Genomic DNA, 20,149 nt, shown 5'->3' on the forward strand with positions numbered 1-20,149 from the left:
TTCGGTATATTTGTTTCCATCACTTCTTAAAAGTAAGGTGAAAAATATACTAATATCTTTTAAAAAAAGACATTTTTTAATCAATTTTCGGCACACATTATTATCTTACATATTTGGATAGATTGCGTAATAGGGACTCTTAAATTGCTTTGAATTAATTGCATAAACATTTGGATCGTCCATTGTAAATGGTTGAATAATATTTGCTCCCACATTTTTTTGATTGTGCACATTTGCAATCATGTATTGCGGTGTAGGCGTAACTTGTCCAACAGTAGCATCTTCCATCAACTTTCTTTGTGAATAAATCAAAACTTGTGACACGTTTACATCCTGTTGAGGTACGGAATCTTCCATAGAAACCGTAAATTCAGTGTTGGATAGCTGCTGCGCTTTGCATTTTTTTCTATGTGCATACAGAGATCCTGCATTGTTATATCTCTTTGTACAAATTTTACACGCATAAGGTCTTTGCCCAGTGTGCGTATAAGTGTGCTCATTCAATGAGGTCAGTCTTCTAAATGATTTTGTACAAATTTGACAATGATATTTCGCTTCTCCTGTGTGCACAGTTATATGTCGTGCTAATGTATTCGCACGGGCAAAGGCTCTACTACAATACTGGCAAATATAAGGTTTCTCTCCACTATGCGTTCGCAAATGTAATTGTAAGTAAGTGCTCTTTGTAAACGCTCTACTGCACACAGTACAAACATAAGGTTTAACTCCCGTATGTGTTCGCATATGTGCAACAAGAGAACCACTTTGCGCGAAACACTTGCTGCAAACCTCACAGAGGAATCTTTTTTGAGTTTCTTTAACACGTGTATGACGTTCCATATGATTGGTTAGAGATTGAGCCTGTGCAAAAGATTTAGGACATATTGCACATTTATGTGGTCTATTGTGACGATCCTAAAAGATTTTTATTCTTTGTAAGTTACTTTTTAAAAAGTAGAAAGATTCTCTATTTTAAATCTTATATTCTACAAATTGAACATTTTAAACAGAAGTTACTTACTTTCTTTCTACCTTCTAAACAACTTCCCTTATTTATGCTGTCTGAGTCATCTTTATCGTCTAAATCGGAGCTATCGAATATTTCAGCCTTATGTTTTGATTGTTCATGATCTTTTAGTTTGTCCACCCTTGAAAATCCTTTACCACAAGTTCCACAAGTGTACTTCAATCCGCTATGTGTAGAAAGGTGCCTCTTCAAATTTCTTTTTGTTGCAAACAACTTTCCACACTGAGTACACTGTAGACTTTCAGCAGGAATGTTTTCATCCTCTTCATCTTCTTCATCTTCTTCCTCTTCATTTTCTTCTTCTTCTTCGACGTTCTCTACAGATTTATCCTTCTCTGAACACTGATCAGTTTCATCTACTATTTCTGATTTATATTCTGGATGACTCTTAACGTGAGTTATAAAAGATTTTTGATAAGTAAATTGTTTTGAACAGATATTACAGGAAAATTTTAAATTCTTTCGTTGTTCTTTCGAGGAATCATCGTTTTTTTGTCCTTTTATTCTCTTGTCCTAAAATACAAGAAAGTAGACTGTCAAACTTGCCTCAAAGTGAGTGTAGTACAGATAACATAGAATAATAAAATATGAGTTTCTATAACAACATTTAAAAAATTTATATATACTTACTTGAATATTATTAATTCTTCTTTCTTGTATATTTACTTCTTCTTTTACTTGTTCACAACTAACTCTTGTTTCATCAACATCATCCTTTTTATGACAAATTGCAACATGATTTTTCACTTTTGCATGAGTAGAATACTGTTTATCACAAACGTAACAAACATATCGTAATTTAGTTTTCTTTTTATGTATCATGAGATGCCTCTGTAAGGCCACGTTTGTATGGAAGGATTTGATGCACTGAGTACATCGTATTCTGGTTGTGCGTGATATAAGAGGCTTTTCTTCATCATCTTGTACACTCTCTATTTTCAATGCTTCATCCAACATTCGTTGGTCTTCTGATACTTCCACATTATTTACATCAACTTTAAAGAAATTATTTTTATTTTGTTGCACATGTTCATGGTATAAATGTAATTCTTCGTGTTTCACTGGACTAACTTGTTCTACAGAATTATTTATTTCATTATGTTCCTTATTTTCATCATATAGAGACAATTCTTGTTTAATTGAATTACTTTGTTCTAAAGGATCCTCTAAAAGAGTTTTATAATCATTTACATCATGAGAGCTTTTTTTCTCTTCTGTACTACATAATTGACTTTGTGTTTCTCTGTCATAGCAAAATAAGTTTCTTTCTGTGTTTAAACAAAAGGAGGTATCGTCCTTCGTGAAACAAAAATTATCCGGACAAAAGTTTGTAGGACACACCTCTTGTTTTTCTGTGTTCTCCTTTTCAGAAGATATTACACTAGATATCACATCAGCGATTATTGCTGTAACTATACTGGCACTGCTACCTGAGTTATTGGAAGAAGCTTTTAATTTCAGAATTTGACGGAGTTTCTCATCTGCACTTTGTATTTGACACTTAAAATCATAGGACTCATCCAAACGTTGATTACAAGGCAAACAGATCACTGGTGGTAAACCATCTCCTTCCTCTACCTAAAAACATAACAAATTTGTTATCATAATGGCCATTAGAAATTAAAAATTTATAAATATACATTTTACCACAATTATCAAAGTAAACTACTTTAGCTCAAATAATAAATTTTGACCTAAAGATATTTAGTAGATATTATAATAATGCAAGTAGTAAATATAAAAAAAATTATTATGTACAAAACTTAATATATTACACTTGCACATAAAGATACAGATACTGTACAAATCCTGAAAATGTTTGCTATAAATTAATATTTACAACACACAATAAGTAGTAAAAAGTTTTAAAACAGAAAGTTGCTTACAGCATATTATCTGAACAATTGTTTCGTAATAAAACAGTTGAAGGAATACAGTGAATTCTAATTCGAAAACACAGTGATTTTTTTTAAATTGCATCTGTTCAAAATTTCAAATTATATAGTTGCTATCCACTCTTGTTAGCTTCAGTCATTTGGAGTAAATAGCACAAATTACATCAATCCTAAAACTTGTTCAATAATCATACAGAATGTACAACATGAAATATTAAAGAATGCGTAAACGAAATGATCGAAGTTACGAAAAACTCGTTTTTGTATTGTTATTATGATTAAAAGAGTGGCGAACTAACCTGTACGGAAGCAACAGCCATAAGTTTACGAGGAATAGCGTCTCCATTTCGAAATAGTTCACAAATTTCAACAGCTCCTTTTAAACAAATTCGGCACTTGTCTTCGTAAGTCTTCTCACATGGATCAATTAGCTGATTCTTTTTCGAAATTTCCATTTTAATGCATTTGGAAGTCAAAGCTAAGACTCGAACTCCCCTCCTCGGAAACCGAGGATGTTTTTGACATTTTTTATACTGAATGGATTTATTATGCGTTATAATCGAGTTTTAGCTATATATTTGTGAAATTGTTACAGAAGGATTTGATAATTCATTGATTTTTAATATCTAAAGGTCAAACAGTTAGATAGAATAATATTTTTATAATAAAAGAATAATTTAATCGGTAAAAAGTAAAGTGTCTATAAGGCATCTTATGTTATTGTGCATTGTATGTATGCACAGTTGATTTTAATAATTACTATTAATCAATTACTATTAATCAATTAGTAAAATCGAAGTCATATCATAACACTGTTTAACAAGAAATTTGCGTTATGCGATACATATAAATATTTTGATTTGTATGAATTATTTTTTGGCTTGAATATGTACAAGAATAAATATTAAGCTATTTGTTGGTTCAACTACACGGTAATGTTTTTGTTGTCAACTAAATACGCTTCACACACAACTTTGTGCAGTAATCTTAATTTTTTTATAATTTTTCTAGTACTATATGAGCACATATAATTACCCCACTAATCTCTGTGTATAGTCTACAAGAAGCAACAAATTATTTTTTCATCTTGAAAAATAAACATAAAAGTCTATAAATACATTATGGAAGACATCAAGGAAAACAAATGTCACATTATGATGTGAAATACTTCTCGTTTTTTATTCGTTTGAATTTATTACTCAAGTGCAGTTAATGTTACAGTAGATTTTGAGTATAGACAATTTTCAACAAAACATATACAAGTAGTATACGGTCTGTACACGTATCACAGAGTAAATACAGTTGCATTTATTTAAGGATTTTGGGATTACAATTTTAATGTTTCTGTAATAAAAACAAAATTCAAATTAGGATCATAATTTGAATTTTCAAATAACATTGTATTTGTAGAATATTAATAATCAAACACTAGGTAAAGAAATGGAACTGCAATGTACATTCAACAGGTATGTCTACCATAGGATATGATTAAACAATAAAAAATCGTTTTTCCTAAAAACTTATATCTCCAATATTGACGAAGAACATGAATATAAGAATGATTAATAGATTTGTCTATCAAACATAGCATGACTAAAAAATAGCTGTATTAATTTGCATCGTATTAAACCAATGCACGTCAATGCACATTGGGTATGTGTACTTTTTTAAATGATAGTACATAATGCTGTCACGTTGACAGTCGTATCTGATACACATGCGCATGTTATTTAAATTCAAATATCCGTCACCGACTATACATACGGTTCTCTATATTTTCTTTTAGTCGTAAAACATATTTAATCGAAAATATAAAGCATTTCTTTTCCTAAAGATTAAATGAAAGATTCGATCGCAATTTAAATGTCTAAGGTATAGTGTGCATATATTCGACTAGATACATATCTAATGTGGACTTTCGAACAATGATAATTTGAACAATAATAATTGTTCGAAATTATCATGAGATTAAAATAAAATCATAACTTATTGCTAATCATATTTTATTTATTAAATGTAGTGTGTAAACGATAAACATGTTGATCGTCGATCAAAATTTCATTTCCATATTCATGAGTTCTAAGATGAAGTTCATTCATTCGAGAAATTAAATCGAAACTGAGGATCAACGTATAAATCATATTGTATGTATGCACTGAAATGTTAAATCAGTAGACTGCGGATGCCCTTACAAAGTTATAGCTTACTGTTAACATTTCAAAGAGAAGATTGTATTGCATTTCGTTAACATTTTTTAGTTATTAAATCTTTTTGATTTTTATCGGCTATGAATATGTATATAAAGGTCCGCAGTCTATAATCAACATCCATTTTAAGAAATGGAACTGTGACAAAATTGAACTTAGACAAACGAGTAATTATTCTATAAATAAACATTAGCATAAATGTCCACAGAGTGTACAAATTATTAAACTTAATGCATTTAACGACATTTTCAAAATTCTTTATTAAATACAGGGTATCCCAAAATTATTGTACAAGCGGAAAATGAGGAACTCCTGAGGTTATTTGGAGAAAAAAATACAATCCGCGACTTTGCTTGCAAATTATTAAAAAAAAAACATTGACCAATGCGAAACGAGATCAGCTGGCGCGAATAGACGAGCGAACGGAACTTAGCTTCGACGGGCGGGGGGGCGGAAAGAGAGGCGTACGTTCTAGATTCGTGCCGCGCACAAACATGAACAAACCGGTATGCATGAAACTTTTCCTATTTTTTTACTACGCTTAAATGATAATTTCAAGAAAATCGCTATTAATCTTTATTTTATAATGTCTGAAGAATATCTTTTAATTTTTCGAACCCGAAACAATAAGTAGTTTAACCTTGATAGCCGTTTGAATGTCTAGTGCGCATTTCATGTACGCCATATGAAATTTGTATACAGTGTGAGCAGTGAAGATTAATAATAAGTAACCTCGTCGAAGTACGTAAATGATATTCTAATTGAATTATTTTAATTTCTCACTTGTACAATAATTTTTGGGACACCCTCTATATTAAAATTTTTAATCGAGTGGACAGAATTATTTGTTTCTCATAAGCAGTTGTGTCTTCACAAGTCAGTTGCCATTTCAGTTACTTGAGTCATATGTATATTGTCATATGTTTTTTTTCTGTTACAGTGCAATTTTTGTCCAGATCCATGTCAAATAGTAATTATTAATTAATCGACAGGCGAATTCATATTAAGTGTAACAATTTGCACAGAATTGTTCGAACGCCTGTGAACAAATTTTAAAGATCAAGTTCAGAGGTCACGTTTTACAGCGTTATTGCAATTCAAAAATAATTGCAAGTAATTCTAATTAAGTCCGACTACAAAGACTGTAATATAAAAATATATGTATAAAGATCGATACACTCGCCGCGTATACGAGTCCTATACGAAACGGATAAAGTATCACAGTGGCATTAGCATGAAAATTTCGTGCGATGCCCGAAACAATATTTACGGAATAATTCTTTATCGAAAAATTCATAATGCTGGATGAATCTACCGATGAAGGTAAAATATGTTTTTTTACGTCTCGACGTAATCGTCTGTAATCACAATTATTTCTTGTTTCGCTAATATAAGGTGTACAGTGTATGTAATTGCCGCCGTAAAATATGCGTGCATACGAGCGCACTTAAGTTTTAAGTGAATATTCTTTTAAAAATAAAGAATTTGAGTGGACACGGAAAATCTAAAATCAAGGATATTTTAAGGTCATTGCAGTTTATACAACCCTGATATCCTATCCAAATAATGTAATAACTGGGTAAATTTGATTCATTTTGTAGAAGTTGCGATCCTAAATCGCGTCAAATTGATTTAAATAGTCCGTTAAAGGTTAAATTACATGTAGCAAATTTGTCTATATTGTCTTACTTTATTGAACGACTTAAACAGAAAAATAACAATAATTCATCTATTGTCTGAACACCATTTGACGATTTGTAGTATGTTAAACATTTTCCCACTCGCTTATGGAACGTTGTTCTTAGATTAGCTTCAAAAGCAACCTGAGCAGATACAGAAATTAATAAATAAATTGAAAGACCTGTAGGATGACCTTTAAATGTCCTTGACGTCTTCACCTACTATTTATAATAATTCTTGTGTCTATATATGTCGAGCTGCTATTTAAACGTAAACGATTTTTCCAGAAATAAGAAATTCATTTATAATTAGACTGCGGTTATAAGACATAGATTTATAATAGATATGACATGCAAATGAAATGTCTTCGGTTTGGGCAAAATCAATTTTAATCTGTTTCTAAATTTTATAGCATGGTCTATGTAAACGAGAATTCGCATAAATGACCGCAGACTATTTAGTTGTGATAGTATGGATATCGGTATATTTTATAGAGTCGCGTCCAACGTTGTTAATCATTAACAGTAACGTTAATAGTTTGTATCTATACATTTATATCACCGATGAAATTCTGGTCTCAATTACATTCTCCATTCAAAGTACTCGCACTTACAATTAGAATAATTAATGCTGCGTTCTGGCCGATATACTCGAATGAGAATTGTACCAAGTCTTTCGCAAAAACGCTACTAAATGCTATACTCAGATTCTGCTATGCTTTCGATTTTGTACAATCATTGAGGTTTGTTTTTTTTCCCCATTAAAGCGATAGTGTTCGAATAATCGAAAATTGTCAGCTAGTTGACTATTTGGTAGTCTAATATTGCGTCTTCGAGTCGTGTTCATTATCATGGTGTAATAGAGCTTCCGCGTGTCTCGTCGACGTTAAATATAGTATACCACAGATATATAACAAAGGTAGAGTCTTTAGATACGCTATTAATCTATTAAATCGCAACGTATCTATGAATAAGGTAAATCAGAAATAATTACCACTTATAAATTCTTCAAATCGTAGCGATCGTAATTTTTTAAGACAGTTTTCGACTACCATCTATCTCTTTTAGTTTCAAAAATAATTAAGTGTTAATCATTTCTGGATCACCCTTATATTACAGTCTTGCTAAAAATAATGAATCTCTGTGTTCGTCTCAGTAAAAAATAAAGCATTTGCGCTCTGTTCTTATTCTCTGGAAGAAAAATACGTGTCCCAAGGAATCCTTTACACCTATCGGGTTACATCACAATCAATTATTGCACCGCGCGATTAATTCGGAAAATGGCCGGCTATGTACAATGTATATCTTGTGGCATTATTTTCTTGTGCTTATTCTGTGTGCTTGCAGATCAGTGTATGCATTGGGAGAAAAATGTATCTTTGAATTGATAAGACAAATGTTCAAAGGAGGCACACGAAATCATTAGTTTAACGGCATAGCTGAGATGAAAAACACATTTTACATGACGACCAGAAGATTCGAAAATATCTGTTTTAGCCGGTAAACAGAACAAATTTTTCGGAACAAAATCTACGGTGCCAAGGCATAATATGTTAGGGAAGATTACTTTTATCTCTGGATAATAAGCTTTATCGCGGATCTAAAATTCTCTAACATCCACCATTCGACAGTCGAGAGGATCTAAAAAGATTAAATCAGTTGTACAATACTTGCGTAAGTAGTTAATTACGAAAGAGGATAGAAAATCAATCATAGAAAAATATGTTCGCGTGTATAAACGAGAGACTCAAGTATCGATAGATTTAGGAACCTGTTTCATTTCGCCGATCATTGAAACTTCCCCGTGGAACTTGTGGAATATCGCCTGTTCGTTCCGTGGTTTTTGTTTTGGTTCCCTTGGTCAGCAATTCACGATTGTCATCAATGACGGTTTGTTCTCTCACTGTCCTTCTTACTAGCCCTCGACATTCGACTTTCGTTTCCGGTTAAAGGATTACCGAGTGCCCGCAAGATACATTTTCGACCCTCGTGCTGTAATTCCCATGGCGGTCGAAACTGCAATTCCTAAGGGATTTCACTCTTTTTCACGGTGATATTTAAGCCGCGCGGGTTTTCGATTCGCGAAAGTTAGTCAGCTCTCGGGAATATTATAAAATTATCTAAAACCTGTTACTGTTCGCTTCGTTAGAGAGTTTCTCTGTTATGCTTGGAAGAAAACGCGTAGGAAGCGGCGATGGATCGCGAAGTTCTCGTCGCGGTATTTAAGATGCCTGCTACGTGAAAGCTACTCAACTTTATTGCAGGAAGAGTGCTACTTCGAGAAATCGGAAATTTTTATGATTCGTCTCGGTTACTCGCGTACACACGAACGGCGAAGAGAATCGAAACACGGGAAAGTGTCGCTATCAGATCGATATAAAAATTCTGTGCGGACTTATTATCGAGAAAATTGGCTGCAGTGCCAGCTCGTTTCGAATGTTCAGGGTCTTGTATAGTGACGTGAATAAAAGTATTACATGTTCTTAATCTCCGCGGTTTGAAGATCTAAAAATTCATGGTGTAACATAAAACAGCGGTTTCTTGTTAATACTGATGGAAGCATTTAATAAACGTCAGAACGTGTTCTATCTTCTGTGGAAGTATCTGCAAGAACTCCGCCATTTTTTGGATAAGATTGGCATTAATTTTTTCGGGACCCCAACGTGTCTTACATGTTAGAAAGCTTTTTGAAACGTAATACCTTCATTCACGAGGTGGTAGAGTATTTTATATATCTATAATCTATGTATATAGGCAAAGAGTTAAATACACACATAGATACACTCATAAATATACTATATACAAATGCACGGACACCCGGTAGAATTTTATGTGAACCTTTTTACCATAAACACATCGACTGGAACGTTTAAATAGATGAATCATTCCCATATGAAACTTTAGTTAAATACTTTCATTATCGTGGTCTCTGATTGTTGTTTTTTTTTATTTTCTCTTCTAATAATTAGCATTTCTTTGCAGTAATTAATACTTATTAGGCCTAATACATTGTGTTCAAACGGTTCGATGGTGCAGTGACGTAATGACTTTCTGAAATCCAGGAGAGCCGAAAGAGAAATGTCTTTGTCACTCTTTTTAAAAGAAAAAGAAAAACATGAATCTCATTATTCCAGGTTTTCCAATGCACCATTTCCGAATTGCACCGTCGAGCAAAACATCCTTATACACTTATTTTGTTACACCTAAATCTTTTTCAGAAAGCAAATAACTTGATTTTGTATTAAAAAAAGAAACACACGTTTATTAACATAAATATTACAGTTATCATTACCTAACTAAATAACAAGCGACTGCAAAGAGCAATCGTTTTTCAGAATACATTTTTAGCTACGTTTTAATCCAATCGAAACATATTTATTTTATATGTATTAGGTGTACCAAACCGCTGTTTTTTAATACGCCAGCAAGAGCTTTTTCTCGGAATTAAGGATTGAAATTAGTAAAAAGAGCTATAGATTAATTCGTTGATACACCTAATCCAGGGTTATAGTATTTTCATGGCGTGAGGACAATTTGCAATCAAATTTTTGCGTATTTCCGATTCGCGTGTCGAACTGGAACCGTGGAAATCGAGAACTAGATGTTATAGTCTGTATTCAAAGGAATACGAAATAATCATTCTCATTGGTTATATTTTTTTTTTAATACAAAATCGCGGTACACTAACCTTTACTTTGTTCACATTATATATGCCCCTACGATAAAGATTCGAAAAATAGTGTCAGTAACAGCTTAATATTATTTGTTATTTATTCATAATGAGTATTCTTATCGACGAATAATAATTTCGGTTACATTGAGTTCATCTCGTGCTTCTCGGCCCCATTGTTCTCCTGCCAACCGAAAGTCAGCATCCCCGAAAACGTAGAACAGATTTCGAAGTTTTCGTAGATCTCGAATTGTCTCGCGTTGAATCCGTAGTAGTCGATCACAGAAACAAATACTTTCTTCTCGTTAAATTCGTCGAAGTTTTGTTTGTCGATTCGTCTCGAAAGAAAAGCGGATGCCGTTTCTCGAATTTTGATTTATATCTCTGAACATCTATTTGCTGGCAGCTATGCTTATCGATACGTATTAAATGCAGTTCAATTTAATACTGCCGATAAGGAACGCCTATAAATCATTAGAAGCACCGAGCTCGCGTAAATCATGAGTGAGTTCTTCGCAATAACTTCCTCTCGAGTCTCGTCGGCAATTGTAATTCGGTAAACCGAATTATACAATACCGGATCGTACGTTTATTTCAGCCAGTCAAATATTGTATTACTTTTCTATTCGGTTAATTATTATAATATTCCATTCCAGGTACGCGTAAATTCCAGTCAACAACACAGTCAAGTAAGCAATTTATAAATGGAGAAGTTGTGGAAGCGGTGGAAGTGTCTATTCCTTTTTAGAACAAATCGCCCTTAAAGGATACACCCTTAAAGGGTTACTTTTACTGGGTACTGTGTGCATAACAAAGAAGCTTGAATTAGTTGGAGAACACGACTGTCTCAGCCTGTCGGAAGAAATGGTAGAAAGGAATGTGTAAAATTAGTAATAAAAACGTGTAGGTCTTACCGATACGTTCCACGTTAGCTTGCTCGAAAAATATTATCAAATGAGTTCCCTCGGAAAATAAATCGGTTTAACAAAAGTTCTATAATACAATATTGTCTATAATCTTCATTAAAAAAATATTCAATTTCACACGTTCAACAAGATAAACGCTGGCAAATTCAACAGATAGATGCCTATAAATCTTTAAGGTACATTGTGTCTAAACTTTTGCCATAAACTTTACTTTCATTTAACATACAACTCTATTTCTATTCCCTTCGATTCCATTCTGTTGCGATGAACACTAACCCCTTGGCAGAAAGTATCCAAGCAAGTGAATATTTGCGTGTTCGCCTCGAATAATGCGCAAAGCCATTCAAAATGAGAATCTCTCTGTTGTATTTCTTTCCTTTTTATCTTGCATTGTCTGTATTGCATTTTAACGGTAAAGAAATACGTACATTGAAACGGTCGGCGATAAAACTATTGAACACCTGATCAATTTTCCCATTAAGCATTTAGCGAATAAATAAAGTCGCGTACGTTTTCCGGAGACGACGATCTTTACCAGATACTATCTACCAGGGGTGAACGCTAGCGTAGTTAGAAGTGAAAGAAAAGTACTGTTTGATTTTCATTTTGATTTGAATTTAGCAAGTCTGTGCTTCTCTGAGTGTTTTGCATTTCACCCCGCGGTTACGTCCGAATCGCGAAACAGAGAAACCGAGCCACGACACGACTTCGCAGCAGCGACTTTACGATCCCCATTTCTGTTCCAGGACCCGATTTCTCTTGTACAAAAAGTACCTGCTCCGGGACTATCAATGACACCCTTCCAACGGCCAGGAACTTAGATCGAATTGGTACTCTTGACGGTCGTGTTCCAGCTCGTGCTGTTTGAACTCTCGATACAATATGGCATTACCTTTCCGTGCACGCAGGAGCCGGAGGTACCGCTGTTCAAGATCAACAACAACAGACCGGAAACAGCGGCGAATACGCCGACAGTCATCAGACCGAGAGCAGGAAGCTTCTTGGAGGAGAGGACTGGTCCCTCTTCGAGTTTGAGGTAGCAGAGTCCAGGAAGGACGTAGGCTAATGGTACAGCCGCCAAGATACCGTTCAATTCGAGGACTAGACCCAGACAGTCTGTCGACATTGAAATCAGGTAAGCCACCACAACGATCGTTAACGTGATGATCAGGTACTTCCGGTCCGAGTTGGGAATGTACGCCGTGTGATCCTCCAACTCATCCGTTCCTTTGATGGCTGTTAAGATCACCTGTGAAACGAAAGTACCAAGTCTCCTAAAGTTTCTCGCACGGAGTAAGATTTATTTCCTAACTTCGGATAGGCTATTTCTGCCCAAGGGGAAATATGATACTAGAAACTTTCTTATTTATTATTACACGGTAGACATCTAGAGCTTGTTTTTCGTAATACGATTCAAGTTTCTCAATTGTAGGTGAGTTTCTTAATTATTGGAGGAATAATATACTTAATATAGTGTAATATAATATACATAATGGTTCACTTTTTTATTGTTCCAGGAATAATGATTTATTTTTAACCACAATCGAGTCAACATAAATTGAATAGAATTCCACCAGTCGTTGTAAAGAAGGTAACGATCAACTTTAATAGAACAAGTCTCGTATAGGTAACCATGAGGTACGAATATTTTTAAGGATTCGTCATTCATAATTTGTGTCATTCGTTCTTAATTTAAAGGTATACATCAATAAAATAGTGTTCGAGGAAGCAATATTTCGAACGTTCTCGCGGTATTGTGATAAGGATTTGAAAGGATGCTAATAAAGTCATAGTAAATACCCTAGATACCCGAGTACCCGCACAAAATTCATAATCGGATGATTATATTTTACTAGCTATTATACAGCGCATACTATGAACGTATAAAATTGATGGGGTATAGATTAAGCTAATTTTGAAAACGTATAAACAGAGATCAATGACTTACCTCCCTCGTCACGAAACATTCGATCGGGAATGTCAGCAAAATGGTTCCACTGAACATCACCCTAGCAAAGTTCATTAGATCGTCGTCCCAGCAATAATTCTCCATGAGATCACCCTGAACGTATGAAGTGAACGTCGCGTACCCGATAATTCCAAACGCTGCAGCAATCAAGAATGAGGTGAAAAGAGACCAATGAGTGACGACGTCCCATTTCTGTTGGGTAGCCCTCTCTATAGACTCGTAGATGAGGAACGTATTATGGTGGCACATGAAGGCGAATGCCATAATCCCGACGGATGGCACTATGCCGGGAAAGTTCGCGAATCGCCAGCTATCTTCTTGACTTGGCCTATAAAAGCATGAAGACTCTTTCGATATTCCCGTAAAACAAACTTTTATACCGGAAATTATAATCAGCCGATTCGTAAATCAAAATTTATAACCGGTAGTTAAGAAGCTATTACAAACTACTCTTGAAGCTTATAAAACACACTGTCTTTTATCGGAAGTTTTAAATTTTAAATAACTCTCTTACAATTAGATACAGTGTCTGCACTTTCCCCCCTGAATACCACCAGGTAATATTAAATGCAATATTATAAAATAATACAAGAAAATTGAAAAAATTTTGTGAAGATAGAAAGTATTTAGAAACACGTATTGGTAATAACGAGCATGCGTGTACTGCGGGCATAGGTGATATTTGAATTAAAAAATAGATTGATAGTGGATAGATATATTTTTTCCTTTCTGAGATATGTTGCTTGAAAATGAAAATAACATAGGATAAATTACATCCTCTATTATTTATATTTTCAATTAACAAATCTGAGAAAGTAAAAAACGATCGTTAAACGATCAGTAAAACATTTAAGAGAAATAGCAATTCTTATTTTTGCTATTTATCCGTGCGAATGTTTCTGCTCCACTCCGTATATTTAAGAGATCAATAAATTATAATGTAACTGCAGTATGCCAATCTTACTTATAGGAGATACTCACACAATTGAGGCCATCGTACCCATTCGGATTAAAATCGCCAACAGAATGAACCCGACACAGACGAGCGAGAGAAAGGAGATCTTGGCCAAACGAGCAACGTTTCGGTAAAGACACAGCGGTATTGTAATGAAGACCGTCGCGAAGAAGATGACCACTTGTCGGTGAGCGAAGATGCTCGTCTCGCTCATTCCCGTTACCCTTATTAAAACCTTCGTGACCGTGTCGCCGACAACAACGTTATAAGAGACCATTGCTGGAAGGAACAAAAGGCTTAATTCGGGCCATTAACGATCCCTATACTGTGTAAACGCGCGCACCCCCTTTATACTTTAACTTTATCTTCTGAAAGTTCGTATTTTATTTACGTGGGGGCTAATTCTTCGCGTTACACTTGTCATCGGTTAAACAATTTTCCATGTACAATTTTGAGTACTAAAGATCGTCTTGCGAGGCTACATCGTGACCTCATGATCGATAAATGTGAACGATTAAATATTACTTCAATAAACTGTTACGGTGTTTAGTTTCCCGCGTGGGCGTTGATACTACCACCATTTAAGTATCAATGAATTGCGTCATCGAGTTTATGAATGAGTGACGGTAACAGTCGCACATTCACAATAGAATTTTAATTGATATATTAATAGATTCTCATAATCGGAACAATAAATTATTGTTAATAATACAAAGTCAAGATACTAAGTTTTTAATTTAAAGATTGCCATGAAATTTGTATTTACCTATGAATGGATAAAAAAACTGTAAAGTTGTGAGAATATAAAATCCGGTACGACCGAAGCTAGCCCTCATTAAACCTTGGTAGCTCATCTCGCCGCAGATGTGACCACTTCTGACCATCAAAATTAAAGAGTAATCAGTCAGGCCAGCTACCACTACCAGTAATGCGATACCAAGACCGAATCCAGCTTGATGGAGGGCGTAGGGTATGCCTAGAAAGTGTTCGTTATAAAATCCAGTGCAATTTTTTTATCAGTTATAGCTACATTGTTATAATCTTTAAACGTCGAAATTAGTTTTACCTGTGAGAATTTAATTATATCAAAAATTGCGCTTTTGTAACGATTAAACAACTATGACAATTTGTGAGAATGTTACCTTGCCTTATAAACGGCTTCCATTTTTATTTTTTTGATGTAATATCGCATGAAGTAATTGATCGCTTACGCTAACTGTGTTATCTTCTTTTTATAAAATATTTAATATTATTATGGAGTTTAGCAGTCACAAATGGGTTTATAAATAATCGTTATTAATATTTATCGTTAGCATTTAATAATTAGTGTTCATTGAAGTTACGACAAGATAAGCATCAGGGACTGGGACTTTATGAATACACGCGATAGCGTTGCTACCTCGTCTGTCCAGTAATCGCCAATTCTACTTACTGTAAGAATTTTGTCTTGTGTGTTATTTCTAAATATCAAGACTATAAATTGCGGAGATTCTTTTAGTACTATATATTTTTTCTTTGCTTGAATGAAACACGACAAAAGTTTCTATTATATGCTTTATGTATTTATAAAAAAAATATTGGCATAACTATATTATGACACAAATGAATGCAATTAGATAGTTAAAAGAACGTTAGAATTTCATTGTTTTTACTCATTGTTTAATTGCTAACAAAGTATATTCACTTCTCGGTTGTACCAGCCGATGATTATAATTATACGATATGTTCGCATTCAACAACCGTGATCCCATTTTAACGCGTAGCGGATAAGATTATCATTTTGATAAATGAATTCCATCGAATCATTCTTCACTCGAAACTATCGAGCCGAGTGGTAATTAAAACTGAAGGGTTTGTTTTAAAAATCGAAGCTACAAGATATCTTGAAATTCGCAAGGACTCAAAAGATTTAATTTCAACTGCACAAGCAAACACGAACTTCTTTTACTAGCTCCCTTTATTTATTTTTTCCATTGCACTAAGTCTAGAACCATTTCCAATTGTATTAGCAGTGAAGAGCACACAGTGGCTAAAGGTCAATTAAGTCTTCGCCAAAAAAAGAATTGAAAATCGTTGCCTATTTTTTTTACTTAACGGGAGTTCTCATTACGTTATTCGCAACATACCAGAGCTTTTAACAAGAAGTAGTTGTTTTTCCCGAAAGCCTAATTTAAAAGATTAATTTCTACGAATGTGATTCACAAAAATTACCCGTACTCTGTTTATGACTCAAGCCAATGTACAGTGTGTCTCGTTTTAATATATTTATTCTCTGTTATTCCCCATTCATCGATCCAAACATATATATTGCATACCATTTAATAATAAATTTGTAACAAACCGATGAGATTGTATAATGGTCAATCTAATTTCGACGTTTAAGAATTATTGTTCGATCACGTGGCCAAATTACCAATAACACCACTGCCGATAATAGAGTTGATAAAATTAAAACTGGCCAGAGGTAGACTATTGAATTTTCCAGACTCTTCCTTCTTGTCCTACGGAATTAGATTTTATATGTACCCAGAAATAATAAAGGGTTTGAGGAAACAGAAACGGTACTGAGAGACTGACAACAACGTGAACGATCGATTATGCATTGCTGTAAAACGCTCACCTTAACGCATCGCGAGTCACTATTGTTTCTAAAAAAGAAAACATCCCACGGAATCGAGCAATTTCGAACAACTCAATGATTGTTCAATCTATCGTAGACAAAATTATATCGTTCAAATTATAATCAACCGTAAATAAGCTGGCCGTACACACATATTAGAAGAATTGTTTAATGCATACGCATATCTTATCAAAGCTGATTAACGAATGCAAATTATATAAAATAATTCAGAGAATGATAGGATAGATTATAATATTAAATCATGCAACTGTGCCTTTTTTAAACGTGCCAGCAAAACAAATTCATGCTAGTTACTATCGGTTCCTAGTCAGTTAATTAATTCTCTCTTACCCCGACCAATTGTCTCATGTCATCATAAGATTCCTCTGAACCGAGACTGCCACCCTATTTAGAATCAAAATTGACAATAATTTTACGCTCTGTAATATTATCACAATCTTTTTTTCTAAATCAACTGAGGCAAAGAATAGATAGGTCCCTTTACAATGTTTGGCATTATGTTAATAATAATTATAAAACGATCTTTACAAGCGATGATTAGAATGAATAATGTTTTATCAACCACAAACTGTGTAACTAAACAGAAGCTCGAATGAAACATATATTTGTATTCTCCATTCAAGCTTTTGTCCGAGAAAGATCAACACAAACTACCTTGTTAAACAATTCAAGAAAACCACGTCACAAATGCGTGAAATTGTTTGTCCAATTAACAAATACAACGACTACGACACTGTTTATTTCCTCGCTCATAAAATGTGAACACTTTTGCTTATCGGTAAAAGATGGAAACGCATAGGCGAATAATATCTATGTATATAGACGTACGATGAGTTATAGATTTTTCTCCTTTGTTGCAATAGCATAGTCAAGAATACTTCGTAACGAGAGAAATTCTCATCATGTTTCATCTTCGTCATAACTGTCGAAACTACATAGAAAAAATTTTTCTAACTACACTGTTTGTTCTTTATTATATAATATTATACATTCCCAGAAAAATCTCTATTAAAGTTTATCAATCGTTCTAATGAAAAAAAAAACACAAAGTAACCCAGAAGTTAATTAATCTTTCGTTTCAGGACCACCAATGTCGATTTCAACCTACTTCAAAATATTCATAAAAGGGTTGCGAATCACGAGGTCAACTTCTTGGAATACCAGTCTCGGCCACCGGCACCGCTATTAACACCTCCATGAAATTCCAACGCTGTCTACTACTACACTCCCGGCCTGATTATCACCGTTCAATCAGCGTACGCAATCTAATCAATCTTCGAGAGGTATAATAATGGATCATCCGATTGTAGAAATCCACTAACCGATTCTTGACTAGCGTTTGTCGCGCGGCTCACTTCGAATACCGGATCACGGCAATATCTTCTGTTGCCAGTAATCGAATTACTCCGTTCGTTTTAGTCATTCAAATAGATGCGAAACTCTCCGTGTTCACCGATCTCGATCTGTCGATCATTAGTGGATTCAGTAAAATAATCTGAGATACTGTCTGTTAAATAGGATCGTGTTGTCTTGCGTGGCGAATGATCGGTGTACGATGGAAAATTCGGATTCGACGGATCGAGCGAACGCACAATTGTCTTACTCACATCCTCGTAGGTGTTCCTGGCGTCCAGAATGTAACTTTTCTCGGTGGCATCGAGAGCCATCGTTGATGGTCGCCAAAAGGGAGAATAATCGAAGGTGCAACCGAACGAGAACGGAAAGCTTAAAAGGAAGGTCTGACGCAAAGTGTTAGGGCCTAGCAGACGTCTGAGGCGACTGCACCCTCCCTATCTACGCGAGCTTCCGTTTTCACCCCCTTTGCCCTCCATGCACGTACGTTCTGGCACCGATGGGTGCGTGCGCATCGTACGTTCACGTTTTTCCACGTTATCATCGAGGGCTGCTGTCTTGCTTCGCTTATCGTTCATCACGTCTCTCCGCCCTTCCCTTCCGATATTTCTTAATTATTCTTTTTACGCTGGAACCGCCAGTTACTGCCCACCCCCATTAGAGATCGCCAGATTCGATCCGCAAGCTATTTATCGAAGCGCCGCGGCTGTCACCTGTCCAGATTTGGAGTGCGATGTATTGCACCACCAAAAGTAGCACGCGATGCTATCTGTCCCGCAAACGGTGTTTTCACGCTGGGTTTATCTGATAGATCGTCCGATTTTTAACACTTTATATCCCTTTCTAAAGAATTCCGTGGCATTCACGCTTACGTATACCTTAATATTTATATTTTTATACAATATATAGACGTGTCCCATTCAGATAATTATACTTATATAATTTTGCAATTTATCTTTTCAACTCTGTCCTTGATGGTGTACATTATCTTATATAAATTTCTATTATGAAGCTAAATTAATCTAAATTTCGTAGCAAAGATCTATATCATAAAACGAAGAATGCATTTTTTGTTTCTCCTTTTTCACCTAGTACTTCTATCTTTCCTATTATTTTTATATATTAATATCTCCAATCATATTTGACCATCATAATAAACTATTTCTTTTCTTCTTCTTTCAAGCATTCTTTGAAAAGTATTCTACCGTTTCTTCAAGTACTGTATACTTCTCAGTATAATAATTCAGTCCCAGCCACTACCAAGGATGTCGCGTTCATTCCGCTACCCTAGACATTCTTTACTAATTTCCAAGATATTAATGTTTTAATACTTGACTTACTTAAATTAGGTATATGTTTCAATGTTAGTAAATATAGTCAAAGAATCAAAAGCTTGTTAATTCTCATATATTAATCGATTTCATATCGTACTTGGTAATATTTTTGTAAAAAGTTAGTAATTAGTTAAAGTAATTCTGCATTGAATCTAATATCTTTGTTTACGTTTTCACAAAATGGAGCTTGCAGAGATAATAAAAGGTGTACGACGCTTGTTAATTTTTGCAATTAGTAATTTTAATTTTGATGAGTTTTTTTAAATCAAAAATTAAAAGAGATCTGTAGTAATCACACTGTTTATTAATAAGGTCAGTTTTTATAAAAAAAACTCAAAACATGAAATACAAATTATAAAAAATGAAATTTTGTACATGCTATAATTCAATTGTAAAATTCTTAAATTACAGTTTACAAATTGTTTAAGATTATCTTCGGGATCTATAAACATATACAAAAATAGAAAAAGGAATTGCATCATCGTTAATGAAG

General features: G+C 34.3%; 1 protein-coding gene and 1 long non-coding RNA gene across 10 annotated transcripts; one reads left to right on the forward strand and one right to left on the reverse strand.

The window, feature by feature from the left end:
* Positions 1-3: 3 nt before the first annotated feature.
* Positions 4-18,774, reverse strand: LOC144470595 (uncharacterized). The gene is made up of 11 exons (XM_078181931.1): positions 18,577-18,774; positions 17,300-17,353; positions 16,742-16,829; positions 15,095-15,304; positions 14,355-14,607; positions 13,353-13,701; positions 12,284-12,653; positions 3,222-3,400; positions 1,658-2,605; positions 1,022-1,540; positions 4-915 (listed from the first exon to the last, which is right to left on the reverse strand). The coding sequence occupies exons 1-11, from the start codon at positions 18,634-18,636 to the stop codon at positions 106-108; spliced, it is 3,840 nt and encodes a 1,279-aa protein (XP_078038057.1). The 5' UTR covers positions 18,637-18,774; the 3' UTR covers positions 4-105.
* On the forward strand, positions 5,581-19,934 carry LOC144470596 (uncharacterized). 9 transcript variants are annotated; one of them, XR_013494156.1, is made up of 10 exons: positions 5,721-5,870; positions 6,070-6,452; positions 8,156-8,482; positions 11,135-12,234; positions 12,313-12,539; positions 12,649-12,836; positions 12,922-13,042; positions 14,344-14,515; positions 18,052-18,252; positions 18,488-19,934. It is a non-coding gene; the product is annotated as an uncharacterized LOC144470596 (long non-coding RNA). The 9 variants fall into 9 exon arrangements; XR_013494159.1 differs by having other exon boundaries at positions 12,922-12,995; XR_013494153.1 differs by having other exon boundaries at positions 11,135-11,580; positions 12,151-12,234; positions 12,922-14,515.
* The last annotated feature ends 215 nt before the right edge of the window (positions 19,935-20,149 follow it).

The sequence above is a fragment of the Augochlora pura genome, chromosome 5 (genome assembly GCF_028453695.1).
Source record: "Augochlora pura isolate Apur16 chromosome 5, APUR_v2.2.1, whole genome shotgun sequence".
NCBI classification, from domain to species: domain Eukaryota; kingdom Metazoa; phylum Arthropoda; class Insecta; order Hymenoptera; family Halictidae; genus Augochlora; species Augochlora pura.

Bases quoted from the DNA above. Each gene is read 5' to 3' on its own strand.
- LOC144470595 (XM_078181931.1), bottom strand. From the start codon at position 18,636: ATGGCTCTCGATGCCACCGAGAAAAGTTACATTCTGGACGCCAGGAAC. The intron at 12,654-13,352 runs GTAAGTCATTGA...TTCGTTTCACAG, and splicing joins AATGTTTCGTGACGAGGGAG to GTGATCTTAACAGCCATCAA. The intron at 2,606-3,221 runs GTTAGTTCGCCA...TTATGTTTTTAG, and splicing joins TGGCTGTTGCTTCCGTACAG to GTAGAGGAAGGAGATGGTTT.